Genomic DNA, 19,998 nt, shown 5'->3' with positions numbered 1-19,998 from the left:
CTACCTCCCTCATCCAGACATTGCTGTTCAGCCTATGATCAGCCTAGCCTCTTGGCTGATAATGAATTTACTGTCAATTAAAACTGAAAGTGTTTTCACAGGGGCTGCAGTTAAGCCCTCGCTTCCCCATTCTGTATTTGTGCATATGCATTTATATTTATGGGAGAAGCAGAGGTGAGGGACTTGTTGCCTGAAAATACTCCAAAAAGCAGTTGCTCCAAAACCAAATTAAAGCAGAGAGCCAAGTTCAGATCACTTACTCTTGCACCGTCTTCCGTCCTCAGCTAGAACAAATCCCTCTGAGCATTTGCAGATGTAGGAAATCCCATTATTAACACAAATGTGTTCACAGCCATGGTGGGTTGATTTGCAGACATCCTTCCCTGAGGAAAATGTAGGGAGTTGAACAATCCCATCGGTGTAGAAATGAGGTGAACTGAATAGTCTTGTGAGTAGAGATTGTGGAAGTAATCTCTTTTAAAGAAAATATACCTCTCTTCAAACCTCCTTCATAATGTCTTTTTTAGTCTCATACTCAGGATGGGGAAAAAGCTCCTCTCAGAAAGCTCCAGCTCCCATGAGTCTGAATGGTATGATGGGTGATTAGGTGTCCTTGATTTACTATCCTATTATTAGATGTGCTTTAGCTTCTAATTCATTTTGCCACAGACATCCCAAACACTCCAGTTCAGATTGTCTAATGAACATTTCTCATGTGTGAGGTAATTTAAACTCTTCGAAGTATTTACAGCCCTTTAACCCTCACAACACCCTGTGAGAGGAAGAAGACAGGGGTAATTATACTCAAGGTATAAATGAAGAATCAGATCCTCAGAAAGCTTCACTGCTGCCCACGGTCATCTGGCAGGTTGATGACACAGCTGTCTCCCGAGTGCTCCTCCATAGCCTGACAGCCTATGGCTCTTCCCTGTCATTAGCCCTTAAAAGGAGAGGCTTCACACAAAATTGGAATCAGTGAGTACACATCCCTCTAGGAAGCAGCAATGGTGAAATCTGATTTAGGATCAAATTCCAGAGGTAGAAGTTGTACCTTGTGTACAGTAGCTTAATTTACTGAGCAAAAAATGTGTTGAATGAATAAACAGTGTGTGTGAGTGTGCAGATGTTTGCAGAAAGAAAAGCAAGAGGGCTCGGCGTGGTGGTTCACACCTGTAATCCCAACACTTTGGGAGGCCAAGGCAGGCAGATCTCTTGAGCTCAGGTGTTCAAGACCAGCCTGGGCAACATGGTGAAACCACATCTCTACAAAAAATACAAAAATTAACTGGGTGTGGTGGTGCATGCTTGTAGTCCCAGCTACTCAGGAGGCTGAGGTGGGAAGATCGCTTGAGCCCAGGAGGTGGAGGTTATAGTGAGCCAAGATACTGCCACTGCACTCTAGCCTGGGTGACAGAGTGAGACCCTGTCTCAAAACAAAAACAAACAAAAAGAAAAGCATGAACAAAGCAGCACAGATAGCCACAATGGGCAGAATTATAGAAAAATCCCCACAAGAGGGCCACTGCAGTGTGAAGCTGAACCTGCAGTTGTGAGGGGAATCCCTGCAGAGTCAGGCCAGGGTACCACAGGCATCCGAGGCACCAGTTGTTCACATAGAACTTCTCAGTAAAGGCAGGAGTCCCTCTTCCCGGTGGAAGAAGCGAGGTACTGAGATCCATCCAACCCAGCCTTGCTGGCTTGTGGAATGTCCCCAGTTATCTCAAAGGAGTCTGTGAGAAAATTCCCAAAAATCAACCTCAAAAGCAACTGAACTTATTTTGATTTAATTTAAAAAGGGTCATTTTGCCCACTGGGGCAAAGTGTCACAAAAGCAAGTAGACTTTGTCAACCACCCCTCCCCCCCAAATAGGGAATTACCAGCTCAGAATCTCATGGTGGGGAAAAATCCCTGCTCTGTACTCTCCTAACGCCCGCCTCACTGAGCTCGTATGACATCCCTCTCTTCCTTTTGGGTACTGTGAAGGTTAATCTGATGTGTCACTTTGGCTAGGCTATTGCGCCCAGTTGTTTGGTCAAACACCAGTCTAAATGATGCTGTGAGCTAATTTTTAGATGCAATTAACATTTAATCAGTAGACTCTGAGTAAAGCAGATCAGATTACCCTCCATAATGTAGATGGGCCTCATCCAATCACTTGAGGGCCTAAAGAGAAAAAGACTGAGGTCCTCTGAGGAAAAGGGAATTCTGCATCCAGACTGCCTTCAGACTTGGGCTGCAGCATCAGCTCTTGCCTGGGTCTCCAGGCTGCCTACAGATTTAGAACTTGCCAGTCCCTGACAATTGTGTGAGCCAATCCCTTAAAATCAACCAATGTGAGGATATGTGTATATATATATACACACACATATATATGTGTGTGTGTGTGTGTGTGTATATATGTCCATTTTTCCTGTGGAGATGATATATTAATAGAAGATAGAAACAGACCATAGTATACATATATATACACACATACGTACATATATATGTGTGTGTATATATATATCTTCTATGATATATATAAATAGAAGATAGAACAGACTATAGAAGACATATGTATATTATATATGTCTTCTATTATATTTATATATAATAGAAGATGAAGATATACATAGAGAAGGTCTGTTTCTCTAGAGAACTCTGGTGAATATACCTTCTAACTAAACTCTCAGAGCCTGTTCTGGGTGACCTATAGAAGCAAATGATACAAATAATAGAAAAATAAAACCCACAGGACATCCCTCTGATATGGTTTGGCTGTGTCCCCACCCAAATGTCATCTTGAATTGTAGTTCCCACAATTCCTATGTGTTGTGGGAGGGACCTGGTGAGAGGTAATTGAATCATGGGGACAGGGCTTTCCTGTGCTATTCTAATAGTGAATAATCTCCACAAGTTCTGATGGTTTTATAAAGGGGTTTCCCTGCACAAGTTCTCTTCTCTTGTCTGCCACTGTGTGAGATGTGCCCTTCACCTTCTGTCATGATTGTAAGGCCTCTCCAGTCAAGTGGAACTGTGAGTCCATCAAACCTCTTTCTTTTGTAAATGGCCCAGTCTCAGGTATGTCTTTATCAGCAGTGTGAAAATGGACAAATACACCCTTTCACCCCTTGCTCTTACTTTTAAGGTCTGCCAAGAGGAGAAAGCTCTGTAATTAACCTTTGATCCTTGTAGTGATTGCTGGCAGAGGTTCTAATTCAGTCCAGTGACTAGGCAGGCACCGTGCAAGGCTCTGGGCACCCACACAGCTGCTGTGGAAAGGGCTGACGGCTGGCAGAAAATGAAGAGAAGCAAAGAACCCAAAACTCAGGCTTTGACTGAGAAATTCCCAAAAAAGCAAGAGGCTACTGAACTGATCTCTAGCTAAACACTTTCAGAGCACCCAAGGCAGGAACTGACACTTGTGACAGTGGTAATAAAGGAGGACTTTAAGGATTAAATGAAGTTCTCTAATTCTGAGTCCACAGAGGGAAAAGTTCTTCTCCACTTCAAGGCTACTTACTTTGGCAGCGCTTCCCATCCTGGGCGAGCCGGAATCCCTCCAAGCACTTGCATGTGTATGAGTCGTCACTGTTCACACAAATGTGTTCACAGCCATGGTCTACTGCTTGGCAGACATCTTTCCCTGAAGACGGGAGAGCAAGTTTCAACAATTTCGCCAACATGCATTTCACACGGACTTCACCCTGGAGGACTCATCCGCTGGAGTCCGCTACCGGATTCTACTGCCCCCTGAGCTCAGTGGTCCGCGGGGCAGGAAGATACAATTGAGAACAAAGTTTAGGGGCTCTAATTCGGGCTAACCCTTCAAACTGTTTCACAGTCTTCACCATCGTCATTCACCAGCACTACTTTAGTGTTAAAATGCAGTCCATCATCAGCTTTCTATAGACATAGTTTCTGATATCAGAATGGAAACACTGTTGATATGATTCCTTAGGAGATGAAACCTCAATTTAGATTAGCAGCACTGAAATCTCACTTTGGCTTTGTGCCTGACATAGTGTATGACTTAGTAGAATCACTTAACTTCTTGGAGTCTTAGCTTTGCTGTCTAAAAAATGAGAGAGTAATTACTCCAGCTACCCATCTTTCCTTACAAAAGTGTCAACATGAGTTGCTCTTTATAAAGTGCTTTGAGACGTTGAGAAAAAGATAACTGATAGGGCTAGAAACCAGGGTCACACACTCCCCTTTGATTATTCAGAGATGTGTCTTGAGATTTACGCCAGCAATTCACTCTAAGGCTGCTTGTCCTGGGCTGGCTGGCTGCAGCCCCATCTAAGAGGCTTTGCCTTCTGAAAGGCAAAACTGGCTTCATCACAAGGTGCCCTCTGGGAGGGATTTGTGCTACCAGAAATAACAACAACAACATTATTAAAGATAAATAAGCAGAGAGGCTTAGAGAAGTTAGACAACTTTCCCAGCTAATGAATGGCAGAGACAGAAGTTGACTGAATCTCGGATTTCTGACTGTCCATCTTTCCACTAGAGTATACTGCCAAACCACTGTTTCTTGCCACAGAGCATATAAATGAAGAACTTCAGTAATAGCTCTGGCATCCACTTTGTTTGTCCATTTTTTTAATAGACTTTATTGTTTAGGACAGTTTTAGATTTACACAAAAATTGAGACAATAGTGCAAAGAATTGCCATATACCCTACACCTAATTTTCCCTATTATTAACACCTCACAGGAGTGTGGTCCCTCCCTTATTATTAATAAACCCATACTGATACATCATTATTAGCTAAACTCTGTATTTTATCGACATTTACTTAGTTTTTCCCTAATGTCCTCTTTCTCTTTCAGGGTCCTATCCAGGACACTACATTACATTTTGCCGTGTGGCATTGACTTCTGAGAGGAACTGATGTATACAGAGGTGAGGATAGCAATTTCACACAGTGGTCTAGCAGAGTAGTAGGAGCCAGCTCCAGTACAAACTTACTTCTGCAGGTTTTCCCATCTTCACGGAGTACATAACCTTCAAAGCACTGGCATACATACGAATCTTCACTGCTTACACACAAGTGTTCACAACCATGGTCCCCCAGAGCACAAGAGTCCAACTCTGAGAATCAAATGGGAATTAGAGAAACAGAAGAAGAAAATGACTCATACATGAGTGGCTTATTCAATCATAAAAGACATTTCAGACATCTTGAATTAAAACAGTGCCTTATCCTACAGTACACATTTCAGAATATAAAGCGTGTCTATGAGCAAAAATTCCTTTTTGAGAGAGGGTCTCACTCTGCCGCCCAGGCTGGAGTGTGGTGGCATAATATCAACTCACTGCAGCCTCTGCATCCCGGGCTCAAGTGATCCTCCCATCTCAGCCTCCTGGATAGCTGGGACTACAAGCACGCACCACCGCACCTGGCTAATTTTTTGTAGAGATGGGATTTCATCATGTTGCCCAGGCTGGTCTCGAATTCCTGGGCTTAAGCAATTTACCCACCTCGGACAACCAAAGTGAGCAAGAATTCTTAATATATACATGGCACATAAAATTCAAACAATGTGATCATCTCCACAAGAAAAATGAACAAAAAACATGAGAATACAAGTTATAGAATGAGAGATAAATTACTTATAAATATTAGAAAATAAGATTAACCTAATTGGCTATTATGTAACTATAATATCAACTTATTTACATATCTACTTATGTATGTATGTATATATTACACTTAGGTAACCAATTCATTCACGTATTCAGTCAGTTCACAAATATTTTGTGAGTCCCTGTGATGAGCCAGGTACTGTTTTAGGCTCTGGGGATACAGCAATGAAGAAAATAAAGTCTCTGCTTTTGTGAAGCTTACATTTGGCAGCAGGTGTCAGGGGAAGAGGGATGCGTGGAAAACAGACAAATGTGTGATATGTCATGTGGGAAAAAGTGCTATGGAGGAAGAGCAGGAAAGAAGGATGGAGAGTGGCTGCTGGGCTGGAGAGTAGGGAGGGCTTGTTATTTTATATGGTGTGTCAGATACAGTGACACTGAGCAGAGCCCTGCAGAAAGAGAGGAAGTGAGTGGTGGTGTCTGGGAAAGAGCATGATCGGCAAGAAAGAACAGCATTTGCAAACCGCAGCAACAGGAGCTGCTTGGTTGGTGTGTTTCAGGAAAGGCAAGGAGACCACTGTGACTGGAGCAACCAGGAGCCTGGCAGGTGATGAGGCCAGCAAGGCTGGCTGGGGCAGACCATGTAGGGGTCAGATCTGAAGGAGAAGGGCAGTCACTGCAGTGTTTCGAGCAGTGGAGTGGCATGATATGGGTTTGTTTTGAAAGGATCACTCTGCACAGAATGGAGCTCGGACAGCTAGGAGCAGCCCTGTGCAAAGATCTTGGTGGTCCAGACCAGGCTGGTGAGAAGTGGTCAGACTGGCTGTATTTTAAGGTAGAGACTATAAAATTTGCTCGTGTATTAATAAAGAGTCCATATGGATAGGACGGAAGAGTCAAGGAAGACTCCGAAGTTGCTGGACTGAGCAACTGAAGGATGGTGTTGCCATCTTATAGGGCTGGGTGGCTTCTGGGGGACTAGAAGGTTTGTGAACCTGTGAAAACCAGGCTGTTATTTTAAAAGCTTAATACTGAGGATAGGTGGGTGATGACTTTTTATAAGAACCATACATATTTCTGAAAGTTAACTCAATCCTTTCAGATTGAGTAGAATTTCTAAAATGGACACGAATTGGAGTTATTAAATAAAGGCCCCAAAGCACATAATGACCTTTATAATCAAGCACAAACCACACACTTTTTTTGGTAAAGCATCTTGTAGTATCTCTCTGGAGAGGCGTCCTCAGAACCACCTTTGGGTTAGTTAAGGCAGCTGTTGTTATTCTCACTCACCAGCTAGGAAAACTAAGGGTTGGGAAGGCTAATGGCTTGTCAAGACCAATTGTTAACAAGAGAAGAACCAGACAAAAATTGTAACCTTATAAATAAATCCCCGTTTTTTCTGACTATACTGCATTGCTATATTCTAAAGCAAGCTTTCAAACATGAAGGGAATTCTGCCTCTCTTTCTTTGGGCGGAAGCACTGCCAAAATCTTTGAAGAATGGGAAAAGGTTGATAACTGCAATTACAGCTGCAGAGGAGGCTCAAAGCCGAGTTGGACACTCCTGCTTGCCCTGAGCATGACTTACTTTTCTAGGCAAATTCTAGACTCACTACTAATGCAGAACATTTCCCAATGGCTTGGGGTAGCTCCTCACATAGTGTAAGAGTGGAAAGTACAATTAAGTAATCCATGATACAGACAAGTGGATGGCCATGGAGGTGAGGTGTTTTTTTTCCCCCTACCATGAATTTATAATAACAATACTACTCCACTTTCCATGGTAATAAAATAGCTATAGCTCTTTCATGTCAGCCTTGTCAAGCCATAATCTAGACAGACCCCTCTGAGCAAGCTGTTTTGTTTTTTGTTTTTTGTTTTTTTTGAGATACAGGCTTGCTCTGTCGCCCAGGCTGGAGTGCAGTGGTGTCATTGCGGTTCACTGCAGCCTTGGCTCTTGGGCTCCTGTGATCCTCTCATCTTAGCCTCCTGAGTAGCTGGGACTACAGGTGCATGCCACCATGCTTAGCTAATTTTCATATTTTTTGTAGAGACGGGGTCCCACTATGTTGCCCAGGCTGGTCTTAAGTTTCTGGCCTCAAGTGATCCTCCTGCTTCAGTCTCCCAAAGTGCTGGGATTACAGGCATGAGCCACCACAACTTAACTGCAATGGATATTCTTGTGCATGTAGTTTTATGTACAATGTGAAGGCATACCTGAAAGTTACACATCCAGAAACAGAATTGCCTAGGTAAAGGATATGAATATTTAAAGGCAGATAAATATTTCCAAATCACCCTCCAAAGAGATTATTTCAATCTCTACCCTCACCAACAATGTAAGACAGTCTCTGTTTCTGCTTCTGATTCAGGGTTTCTGGGATGCTGCCTGGGTCTTTAGACTTTTTCCAAGCCCCACAGATTATTTCAACGAATCATCAGAGGTGAGATGTTGGCAGTGGCCATAATGCCTGGCACCTAACATACCCCTAGGAAATCCTGTTGAACAAAAGGAAACATTTCCTCAGTTTTCTATTCTGAAAATTGAGGGTAATTAGATCCACCTCACAGGGGTTTTGTGCAGATGTTTTAAATCAGAACCCATGGGGTGTGTAGATGTTTGTGGCCAGCTAGGCTTCCCACTCTCTCCCACACACCCCCCTTGCAAAATGCACGACTCATATTTGTTCAGCAAAATGTCCAGTTTCTGCCCTTCAGGGATGTTCTGGGCCACTTATAAATTCAAAGAACCATGGATGGGAAATTAGAGAATGCCAAAGTCGGACGATAGTTAACCTCCTGACCATAGGCACTAGCTTTCTATCCACTAAATCTGGAAACCAACTTGGAGTCAGTTTCTCCCCAGGGCAAAGATACTCCCCTATAGGAAAATGCTTCAGTGGTCCCCTAACAGGCAAAGAGAGCCACCACCCTGACTCACTACCACCGGGTGTCTTCAGCCTGGGAGACGATGGTGGGCACCACAGTAAGTTCATTCATTCGGCAAGTGTTTACGGAACACTTATCTGAGCTAGGCAATATCCTTGTTTGGGGGCTGGAAGTTCAACTTATTGGATATGAACTAGTCCAACCCCTTCATTAGAGACGAGAAAACTGATGGTCAGAGGGGAAGTGACTTTCCCAATGTCCCTGAACCTTCAGAGGTGACTGGTCTTAGCTGTCCTGGGGGCAGAGATGGGACTATATTCAAACCTGTCACCTCTGTGTCCCTGGTCCAGCTGCACATCCACAGATCATCCTAGGTTAAAAGGGTGTGCTGAGGCAGCCTTCTCAGATTCTCAGAAGACAAACTAGACAAAAATCATTTTCTCAAGAGATGCCTGTAACTCTGCAGGCTGTAGGTGGGTAATGTGTCCCGCCGGTGTCCCCAGGCTTGTCTCTCACCCGCCTCCCTCTTGCACTCAGCACCCCATACTCAGAGCACGGAACTTCCTGCAGTTCACTCTCTGGCCCCTAGGAAAGCACTTCCCCTCCATCTCTGGCTGGCTCACTGCGCTCGCTCTCTGGGTGTCAGATTAAACTTCTCTTTCTCTAGACTAGGGGAGGCTCCCGCGGCCCCCTCCTTCTCACATCACCACTCTCATCCCATGGAATGGACGCCGTCTCTGCTATCCTTCTTCCCCAAGAAGCTTTAAACGCTGTCAGGGCACAAACGGAATCTGCATCAACCCCAGAGATCCCCAGCACCCCGCACACTGCAGGTACATAGTAAATATTCGTAGAGAACAAGGGTAAAGGAACCAAGTGCTTAAGGAAGTACCTAGATTCAAACCCAGACAGGACAGTAAAGACGGACTCCATTAGGAGCCATCACTTAAGTGAAATAGGTGGGAGGACGTATGAGAAATCTCAAGAGGGAGGAAGAAAACATTCTTCCTCTCAAAGAAGGATTCTCCTCCTTTTACACATAAGGACCCAGGCCTACGTTTTTAATTAAACCCTCATTGTGAATGGATTCTGCAGTGTGTGCTCAGGATGATGAGAAGTTTTAGGATGTAGCACAGGTCTTTAGGGTCCATGTCTAGCAGCCCTGCATGCTGACACAGGTGAGTCACATATGTCTATGGCGCAGCAACTGCAGGGCAACGTGTTTTGTGAACTTGCACCTCTGCCGTGATGACAGACAGCAATCCTGCGTCTGGGGCTCCACGTAAGATGCTGTTAAAACCAACCCCAACCCCAGAGAGGGAAAGCCACAGCGGCCATCTGCCAAGACAGTAACCAGAAGCCGACAGATAGAATTACACTGCTTCCTGGCTTTTCTCGTAATAAAACTAGGAGCAGCCAATCCTTTGCTAACTTAATATAGGCTTTTTCTCAGACAAACCAAGGAGCAGTTGAACTGAGATGTGCTTTTCCAGGGCATCTCACACTGGGCAAAAGATCCTGAAATCAGGGGACTCGGCTCTGGTCCTGGCTCTGCCACTGACTCCCCAACCAGGGCCAGCTTGGAGGCATCGTTTTCCTCCATGTGTCCGTTACCCACAAAATAAGGGAAAATCTCTACCTTTCTTCTGTTGCATCAAGCCTGTAATGTGAATACCTGACAGTGAGGGTGGTCCCCTCCCCCTACTCCCTGCTATAGACTGTTTCCCCCAAAATTCACATCTGATATTAGCCCTGATGTGAGGGTATGTGGAGGTGGAGTCTTTGGGAGGTCATTAGGTTTAGATGGGGTTGTGAGGGCAGGATCCTGACCTGATAGGATTAGTGTTCTTATAATAAGACGAGACACCAGAGAACTTGCCTGTACTCTTTTGCTCTCTCCCCCTACAACCCATGCAATATGAGGACACAGTGGGGTGCTGGCTGTCTGCAAACTAGGAAGAGGGCCCTCACCAGAACCCAGCCATGCCAGCACCTGGATCCTGGACTTCTAGCCTCCAGAACTGTGAGAAAAATTTCTGTGGTTAAGAAAAAACATTCAGTCTATGGTATTTTGTGATGGGAGCCTGAGTAGACTAAGACACTCCCCTAGCCTTGCCTAGGGCTGCCTCAACCCTGGAAGGCCAAGCTCAGGGCCTCAGGCAGCCTAACAGGCCCTCGCAGATCTGCCTGTGGTAGTTGGACTGGGAGTATCACCAGTAGAGATCCCCCAGTGCCCTAGGCTGACGGCTCTGATCCCCATTGGTGTCCTCCACTTGCAGAAGAGAGGGTCCCTCATAGGACAGCCCTTGGAAAGAGTCCAGCCCCCTTCCAGAATTGTGCATCTCTGGGGCCCCTCCAAGGAGAGCAGGCATGGCCCTGGGAGATGTGTCTCCAGGCAGCAATGCCAGGAGCTACCTTCTGAGTCTCCTCAGTGCAGGGGGTTCTGATGCTGCGGAGGGTAGACAAGAAGAGGAATCCCTTAGGGGTCACGGCAGTTCACAAGTTCACATAGCACTGCAACAGCAGTCTCCCCAAACCACACAGTGGCCTTGAAAGGCAGCAATGACCATTCCTAGTTTAGAGATGAGAGCTCAGACCCCGAGAGGGCCAATTCCCTTGCCCAGAGTAGAAGCGACATGATTTAAACCCAGTCTTTGGACTTCCAGTTCAGTACTCTTTTTGCTCTGCCACACTGTTTCTCAGACCTGTGCACAGAGAACCCAAGGATGACGCCAGGCAGGAGAGCTCTGAAGAGAGGCCCCAGCAGAGTCTGGGATGGGAGGAGGAGAGGACAGCCCATCAGGTAGGGGAGGAGGTTGCCCATGGAGGTGACATTGGGATGGGCTGGAAGGCACCAGGCCTGTTCAGAGAATAGGGGACTTGCCACTTTGGCTGAAGAGGAGGTGGCTTCAGGGAGGGCCCAGGGCGAGGCTAAAGAAGTGGAAGAGGGGGTTCTCCACTCTGCCAAATCAAGGAGTGTAATGGAAATTTATTCTAGGAGACAGTGAAAAGCCACTAAGGGTTATCAAGTGGGGAGCGGACCCTGTGCCAGGGCCATGGGGCAAAAAGACAGGTGGCCTCTGTCCATTCACACTCCCAGTCACTTCATGTTGGCCTCTGACCTCCAACCTCCAGGAGCTCGCAGGCCAGTGGCCAGTGTGGTCCATGCACATCAGGCCTGTGGAGTCTTTCTTGGTGCTGGGATCCCCTTGTACAAGGTCAATCTCAGGGAACCGTCTAGAGAGGGAAGGAGTCCTCTCAGCTGCAGCTGGTAAAAGAGATCACCCCATCCCCTCCCCCCCACACCCTGAGTCTGTGCATCTAACCACCTGGGGCAAAAAGGCCTCTGGGAGAATCTGGGAAAGCAGAGCTTGGGGTCAGGGGGCTGGAGGAAGGGAGGGGACATCACTCCAGAGGCCAGAGAACCCAAGGTGCCTGAAGGGTGCTTTTCCAGGGCATCTCACACTGGGCAAAAACACTCCCTGCTACAGACTGTTTCCCCCAAAATTCACATCTGATATTAGCCCTGATGTGAGGGTATGTGGAGGTGGAGTCTTTGGGAGGTCATTAGGTTTAGATGGGGTTGTGAGGGCAGGATCCTGACCTGATAGGATTAGTGTTCTTATAATAAGACGAGACACCAGAGAACTTGCCTGTACTCTTTTGCTCTCTCCCCCTACAACCCATGCAATATGAGGACACAGTGGGGTGCTGGCTGTCTGCAAACTAGGAAGAGGGCCCTCACCAGAACCCAGCCATGGTTCTGGTGAGGGGGACAGCAGTGCCCATTTCATCCCAGGGCCCCTGGAACCCCTCCACGCTTTAGAGAACTTTCCAGAAGATGAGTGACACATTCTTACGACCACTTGCTATCAAAGCTCTAAGTAGAGGCTGCCTCTATAAAGGGCCAAGAACACTCTTATCTGCTGAGCCAGGCCTGGCTGCCCCCACGCAGGCTTTACCAAAAAGGTACAGTTATGCTGTCTGGCTCTTTGTCATCGAGTAGAGCTGGGGAACATACATCCCAACCCCCAGTTAGCTGTGGCCACACTGAAAACCTAGCCCATTATTACAGGACAGGACAGTCAGAATGAATCATTCTGGGGCAGGCCAAAAGTCTTCAATTAGGGGAATAGCTCAACACATATGTATCAGCTGGTGGGTTAAATGCATCTCTCATGTACAGTTCCTGAGGACAATTCTAACTTATCTGATTATCTCACAAGTTCTCATCTAGACACAACCATATATAAATAACAAAATTCACTATTCATTGCATTGTTGAACATTTACTCATGTAGATGGTTCCTCTGTGCCACTGGTTAGAAATCCTTTTAAATGAGAACATGGGCAACACTTAAAAGTGGCCAAGTCATAATCCAGATGTGGACCTGGGCAGGGGAGAGGAAGGGGCACATGATTCAAAGGAGATGGGGCTGCATTTGTTTAGAAGGGCTCATGAGAATTTCTTAGGGTCCTATAATCATCTTATAGTCCATTCTTGATTATCACAGGAATGAGGTAGACAGAAGAAGGACTCCTCTTATTCTCAGAATAATCTAAAATGATGGAGAATTAAACAAACCAACAAATCCCTTACATCTGGCTTTGGCATGCTGTCAATGTCGATGCAATTCAACATACCCACCCTCTTTCTGCATCCCCTGTGCCCAATCCCTCCCTGAGCTGGCTGCAGAAGCAGTCTGGGAGGCAGCTGGGCAGGGAGCCACCGAAAGCTATAACACGGATAACCCATTTGCTGAGATTCAAGGATCTGTCCCAAACTGGAAATATTTTCTCACAGGCAGCATAGAGAGGCACGCCCAGCTGTGCAGCCAGCTCATCTGCCTAGATGAATGGATGATATAAAAAGGTGGATAAATTAGGTTGTGCCTACAATTGTACCAGTTGTCAGGGAACTTGGCCCTATAACCAGAAAGACCAGCAGGCTGGGGAAGATACATTGTGGTCCTTTTCTTCCATTTCTGATCCCTTCTCTCAAAATGACTATTTAAATTCTTTATCTTGGTCCACTTAGAAACAGAATTGCAGGGCAACAAACACACCAGCATTCTTCAGTGAAGGAGAGAAGGAGGTCTGGGAGCATTTTTTTTTTTTTAATTAATGGAGACAGGAGTTGGGACCAGCTGCAAGGAAATGTGTACCCAGGACCCATCACTGCCAGCCTTACCATGTGCTGTGAGATCATGGGGATCAGAAAGCAGAGCAAAGCGTTTCTCAGGAGCATCCTCTTCTCCCAGGACTGACTCTGGAATCACACCCAGCAGAGTCTGAACCCACCACTTACTAGCTGGTGACCCCAGGCTCTTTACTTAATCCGAGCTACAATTTTTCCCTCATCTGTCCCCTGAATGCAACAGCATGTGTGCTTAGCCCAGTGCTCAGCACGCAGCCAGCAGTCAGCGAGGCGTCCACATTATGATTATTCATGTGCCATACTAGACGGCTGGGGGTAGAGCAGAGAGAGAGCTGAGGACTAGGGCTCTGTCCAGCTTCAGAATGACAGGGAGGTGGGCTATGGAAACAGCAAAAAGCCACTTCAGGGCATGGGGGAAGGAAGCTTGAGGAGAGGGGTGGAGTAGCCACCAAGGCTCAATGGCTAAGAGATGCCGTCACACACATTCATTCGGGCCCAGCAAAGCCTGGAGACAGGACACACAGGCACATATACATGCCGGTAGCGCACCCACACCCGCACCCACGGAACACCTGTGCAGGTCCCGCTTGTCCTTCAGACACTTACTTGCACACGTCTTCCCATCGCTGCGGAGCACGTGTCCCTCAGGACACTGACAGGCAAAGGATCTGTCCACATTGACGCAGGAGTATTCACAACCATGGTCACTCAGCAGGCAGTAATCCACCCCTGCAAAACCAAAAGCCAGGCAGCCCTTTATCAGTGAGACCTCTGGGCGATGGTGATGGGATCAAGTGACCGTCATGCCCACCCCACCCTCCCTCGAAGGCATGCAGTCCCAGTGGACATCCCCACTATCTCCCGGAGCAGAGCAAGGGGCAGGGGAGGAGTGCCCAAGCACGACCTGTGCCCTCTGCAGTCACATAGGTTTCACTCCTGGTGCAAACCTTCCCCTACGAGAGGAGCGTGCAGGGACTCACGGGAGCAGGTCTTGAGGTCCTCGTTGATGAGGAAGCCTTCTGAGCACTGGCAGACGAAGGACTCCTCCGTGTTCAGACACAGCTGCTCACAGCCATGGTCCTGCTGTGCACAGTGGTCCACTCCTGCATTTCACACACGTGAAAGCATAGAGGAGCCGAGGGGGCAACACCCCACCAGCAACCAAGATTGAAAAACAAAACCGGAGGCATAATGAGCCATGGGGAAGGTGTCATTCTACCCCACGCCCCTGGCCCCTCTAGAAAATCAGCCTGGCTTGTTGGTTTTCTTTCCCTTTTCACCCAGGCTGGAGTGCAGTGGCGAGATCTCAGCTCACTGCAACCTCTGCCTCCTGGGTTCAAGCAATTCTCCTGCCCCAGGCTCCAGAGTCGCTAGCTGGGGTTACAGGTGCCTGACACCACGCCCAGCCTTCTTTCCCGTTTCTTTGTTTAAAGAGTAAAGCATACAACCCCAACGGCTGGGAAATGCTGTCCCTGGTATTGATGATAGCAGTACTCTGCCAGGGCCATGGCGCACAAAATCCACAGCCTCAGGGCACCTCTGAGAGCAGGTGCAATTCCCATTTCACAAAGAGGAAAGTGAAGCTCAGGAAGGTCAAGGTCAAAGCCACACAGCTGATAGAGTAGTGCTTAGAATGCGGGTTCTGGCATCAAACTACCTAGATTCAAATCACACCTCTGCCACTTCCTAGCTATGGATGCTGGGCAGTCCCACGGCCTCTTTGCTATCGTTTCCTGATTTGTGAATGTGGATGTTGACGATTGCTTTCTTATAGGAACAGGGTGAGAATAAGAGGAATTGATTCACGTAAAGCGCTCAGAACAGTAGCTGGCATACGGCAACCACTTAATGAACACATTATTATTATCAAGTAGTGCTAAGAATTAGTTGTAACGTTTCGTTTCTAATTGAAAATGAAAAAGAATTGTCATTCTCAATGAAATCAATTTCGTTTTTTTACCCCCATCATCAGGACATCCGGATTAAAAAAGCAAACCAAAGCCTGGGCCTGCATGTGTGGCCCATCCTGGCATCCGAATGCTGCACAGCTGGTCCTCCGGGCAGCAAGCGCCGAAGGCTAATGAACACACAGCTGTGGTGGACGGCTCCCACTAGCAGCCCTGCAGGCTGCCTCCCCGGTTTCCCTGATGGAGAAAATGCACCTCCAGAGACTGGACAGACACTGGCGGCCTTGTGCAGGACTGCCAAGTGGGCCTCTTGACTCCCACAGAGCCTGGGACCAGTGCCTTCTGGAACATTCCACTAATGGATGTACCTCCTGCGAACACTTGCTGGATCTTGGGAGATACATGCCTGTGTTCACATCCCGATGTTGCCATTTGCTAGTCACAGGACCCTAGGACAGTGACTTAATCTCTTTGTGTCACAGTTTCCTCTTGTGGTTTAAATGGGGACATGAATGTGGGTGCCTAGTAGGGCGGCTGTGAGGATGCAAGGAGTTTATGGATGGAGGGTGCTCAGGGCATTGCCTGCAGAGTGAGTGCCTCAGAAGCGCTTGCTGTTTTTATGGCCTGGGCTCCCTGATCCCTCAGGGAAAGCAGAAGCCCATGGCTTTCTCTAAGAACTGCGAGACAGAAATGGCTTGGTTTGTACTTTGAGTTGACTAGATCCCAGAGAGAAGGGAAGATCCGGATCTCTTGTGGTCCGTCCTTAAAACTCTTCTGGCCCCCGGAAGCATGCTGGGAGGGGCAGTCAGGCCATGTCCCTGGTGATCTGTGTGGGCTCAGTCAGGTCAAGACCACCTGCCCTGGGAAAACTGCCAGGGCCATCAGCAGGCAGACCTAACACTCCAGGAAACAGGACACACACAGATCCATGGTCACCAGGGCATCTCCTGTCGAATGGGAGACCTGCTCCCCGCTGGCCTCTCATGAGGACTCACAGACATGCAGAGGCAACACACAGCAGGCACTGACTTTGGTACCAACTTTCCAGTTCAAAAGCCCTTTGGCCTCCGAGATCAGTCCTTAGAAAGCCTTTACCGAGGCATTTTGTTCTCTCTGGACACTGGAGGGGCCCGCTTTCCTGAGGACTGCCCTGGACCTCTTATTTCATCTGGGAAACTTCCCTGCCAGCCGTGTGGAGCCCAGTGCTCAACAGCTGCATTGTCCTTATTCACAATCTATCTCTGTCTCCAAAGGGGAGCAGATGTGGAGCTTGCTGAGTGGAAAGGCACACAAAGGGCCCCTTCTGCATAGGCCATGTCATGGAGGTGGGGCCCTCTCTCGCATGCCAAGGGCATAGGGTCCATCGCCACACTCAGGCGCTCCCACCCTGCTGGCCAGGACTTGTGGAGACGGTACCTCATAAAAAACCACGGAGCTGCCCAGCTGGCAGAGCCTGCAAGTTCCCATACATTTACATCACCCAGTGGAGCTTTGTTGTGGCTCTGACACAAGAAAATTAAGACAAGCCTTCTCAGAAAATCCCATGTTTCTTGATTCTGCCTTCAGGTCAGCCTCTGTAGCCCATTGCTTTCCAAGGTCTGTCCCCTCCGGCCTCTTGTCCCAGCGTGGCGCCAGGCACTGGCACTCTCACAGGCTCCACAACTGTTCCCCTTGATTGGAAGTTTACCCTGTGTCAGGCACCAGGCTAACGTATCGGAATGGCCCCGATTTCTCCCTATAAAAACCCTGCAGGAACAACATGACTATTAGTTTTGCTTTTTGTCATAGATGGGAAATCAATGCATGGAGAAGTTAAATAAATTGCCCAAGGTCACACACATCTAGTAGGTGGGAGAGGTTGGATTTTAAATTAGGCCTGTCTGACCTAATAAATGCGCTCAACAGCAAATACTAATATTAGTTAACATTTAATGAGTGCTTATGCCTAGCAGCACTGTTCTAAGTATTTTACGCATTTTTTTTTTTTTTTTTTGAGATAAAGTTTTGCTCTTGTTGCCTAGGCTGGAGTGCAATGGTGCAATCTCAGCTGACTGTAACCTCCGTCTCCTAGGTTCAAGCAATTCTCCTGCCTCAGCCTCCCGAGTAGCTGAGATTACAGGTGCCCGCCACCACACCCAGCTAATTTTCTGTATTTTTAGTAGATATGGGGTTTCACCATGTTGGCCAGGCTGGTCTTGAATTCCTGACCTCAGGTGATCCGCCCGCCTCAGCCTCCCAAAGTGCTGGGATTACAGCGTGAGCCACAATGCCCAGCCTATTCCTATTAATTCTTTTAATCCTTGAAACCCAAGTTGGGTAGGCCGATAGTATTAAGTCACATTCTATGGATGATGAACCTGATGGACCATCAGGAAACCACAGGGGCTCCAGAAATGACTGGTTGCTAGTGAGCCCGCCAGCGAGTGTGAGTGGACCCCACCCTCCATCAGCACCCCACCCCTAGGGTACACTCACGGCTGCAGGTTTTGCCGTTGGGGTCCAGAGTGTAGCCACGGCGGCAGCGGCAGTAGTAGCTCTCCTCTGTGTTGATGCACTCGTGCTCACAGCCTGGTTTGTTCAGTGCACAGTAGTTGATCCCTGAGGGGAAGAAGGGCAGACCCTCCTTCAGACTCTGGGCTTCTCCCAGGGCTGACAGCAGCCGCTCCGGGCTTCCACAAACCCCCATGGAGAGGGCTGGTGGGTGCCACCTGCTGAGGTGAGCTGGGACAGATCATTCATTTGTCTGCCAACCAAGTGCCAGGCCTTGAGCTAGATGCAGGGATTTAATGACGACAAAGATGGAGGCCTTGCCTCAAGGGATTCAGGCTCGGTGAGGAGTCAGGCAAGGACAGCAACTGTAAGACAATGCAGAGCACACAGCAGGGGCCTCACTGAGTCCTGGGGTGAGAGGGTCTTCCAAGAAGAGATGAGGCCGACTGGAGGCCCCAGGGAGGAGGAGGAGTTCCATAAGTAAGGGAGCTCCACAGGAAGGAGAATGTGAGGACTCAAGGATAGCAAACACAAACGCCTGAGGGTGAGGGGACAAAAAACACAAGTGCTTGGGGACGAGGGGACTGTGAACATGAACGCCCGGGGGCGAGGGGACCGTGAACGTGAACGCCCCAGGATGAGGGGACAGTGAACACAAATGCCCGGGGATGAGGGCGAGAGGCATGCCTGGGGAGTTGTAAGGAGCTGAGTATGGCTGGAGCATGGGAGAGAGATGAGGCTGGGAGGCAGAGGGAGCTGGCCCACCTGAGCATGGCTGGTCGTGTGGGCTTTGCAAGCCCCAGGATGGATCAGTGAAGGCTCTAAACGGGTGACTGGAGGTGAGGATTTTGGTGGAGGTGACAAAGCCAGAGTTATGTCTTGGAGAAGACTTTGCAGTAGAGGTGGAAAGGCAGGCAAACTACACTAAATCTTCAGGAAACCAGGTGAGCTATAGGATGCAGAGAAAACAGCTCCTGCTCTCCCGGAGCTTGCTTAAAAGAGAGCCTGGCACCTGAAGTACACCTGTGGATTCTCTAGCATTTTCCCTCTTTGATGGCCAAAGAGCAAACCAAGGCGCAGTTGAGCTGAGCTGAACTGAGTCAATGGCCAAAGAGCTGAGAGCTGGGGTGAGGGCCACACTCCCCAGCCTACCTCCTTCCAAGAAAGATGGAAAAACTAAGAAAATCGTTTCTCTCTCAAATTAACCTGATCACTAGGGCTCAAAGCATGTAGAGAGTTCTGTCTACAGTGACATCTGATAGTGACATTGGATGGCATGAGGCAGAATAAACAAAAGGTGATCTTGCAAAATATCCAGTTATTTAGGGAGGCAGGAGTTGGTAGTTTGATGAAGAAGGGTCCAAATGCTTCACCTTTGTTGAGATCACACTGGCATCCTATCATGGGACTGGAGGAGGCGCATCTCTGATGCTGCCCCAGACTACTGCAATTCTGTCCTATGGTAAGGTCACTCTATCCATGCTGTGTTTCTGCCAGCAGATGGAAACTGTCGTAACCAGCAAACAAGCAATTCCTTTCCTGGTAGAAAATGCTAAAGCCGTAAGACCCCATACATAGCAGGCTCCAGGGGAGACGGAGAACTGGAAAAGGACACAAAATGAGCTTGTGGAGAGCCTTTATGAGACTGGCGTTGCGGGAAAAGGTCACCACCGACTTCATTGGATGGGCTGGATCAGTTTAACTGCACAGCATTGTTCTTTCTCTGGGGATGTGGCAGACACTGTTGGTTGTCTTGCCAATAACCATTACCCCATGACCCCCAAGCATGAGTCATGGCTGGTCTGAGCCAGCGTGGCAACCATGTTCTTCTTTGTCAGTTATTGGTCAAGGGGTGAGAATATGCCCTAGTTCTGACCAATGAAACAAAAGAAGTTTACTGGGGGCCCTCAAGAAAATTTTTTCTTCCTGAAAAGACAAAGGTGGCCAGGAGCAATGGCTCGTGCCTATAATCCCAGCAC

At 47.9% G+C, this 19,998-nt stretch overlaps 1 protein-coding gene and 1 long non-coding RNA gene across 5 annotated transcripts in view; one reads left to right on the top strand and one right to left on the bottom strand.

Annotated features, from left to right (window-relative positions):
- MATN2 (matrilin 2) overlaps nt 1–19,998 on the bottom strand; it is a 168,349-nt gene that overhangs the window by 15,042 nt on the left and 133,309 nt on the right. For 3 of the 4 annotated variants that reach the window (XM_073018238.1, XM_008001170.3, XM_073018237.1), the window contains 6 exons: nt 18,005–18,127; nt 14,603–14,725; nt 14,229–14,351; nt 4,955–5,077; nt 3,504–3,626; nt 261–383 (listed from right to left, as the gene is read on the bottom strand). In XM_073018238.1, the coding sequence (XP_072874339.1) occupies nt 261–383; nt 3,504–3,626; nt 4,955–5,077; nt 14,229–14,351; nt 14,603–14,725; nt 18,005–18,127 (738 nt within the window). The remainder of the gene's footprint in view (nt 1–260; nt 384–3,503; nt 3,627–4,954; nt 5,078–14,228; nt 14,352–14,602; nt 14,726–18,004; nt 18,128–19,998) is intronic. The other variant, XM_073018239.1, reaches the window with a different exon arrangement.
- On the top strand, nt 3,645–17,287 carry LOC119624887 (uncharacterized). Its single transcript, XR_005241020.2, has 2 exons — nt 3,645–4,888; nt 15,595–17,287. It is a non-coding gene; the product is annotated as an uncharacterized lncRNA (long non-coding RNA).

Source organism: Chlorocebus sabaeus, chromosome 8 (genome assembly GCF_047675955.1).
Source record: "Chlorocebus sabaeus isolate Y175 chromosome 8, mChlSab1.0.hap1, whole genome shotgun sequence".
Taxonomy (NCBI): Eukaryota; Metazoa; Chordata; class Mammalia; order Primates; family Cercopithecidae; genus Chlorocebus; species Chlorocebus sabaeus.
The sequence above is the reverse complement of the archived record's forward strand: the minus strand, read 5'-3'. Positions and strand labels throughout refer to the sequence as shown.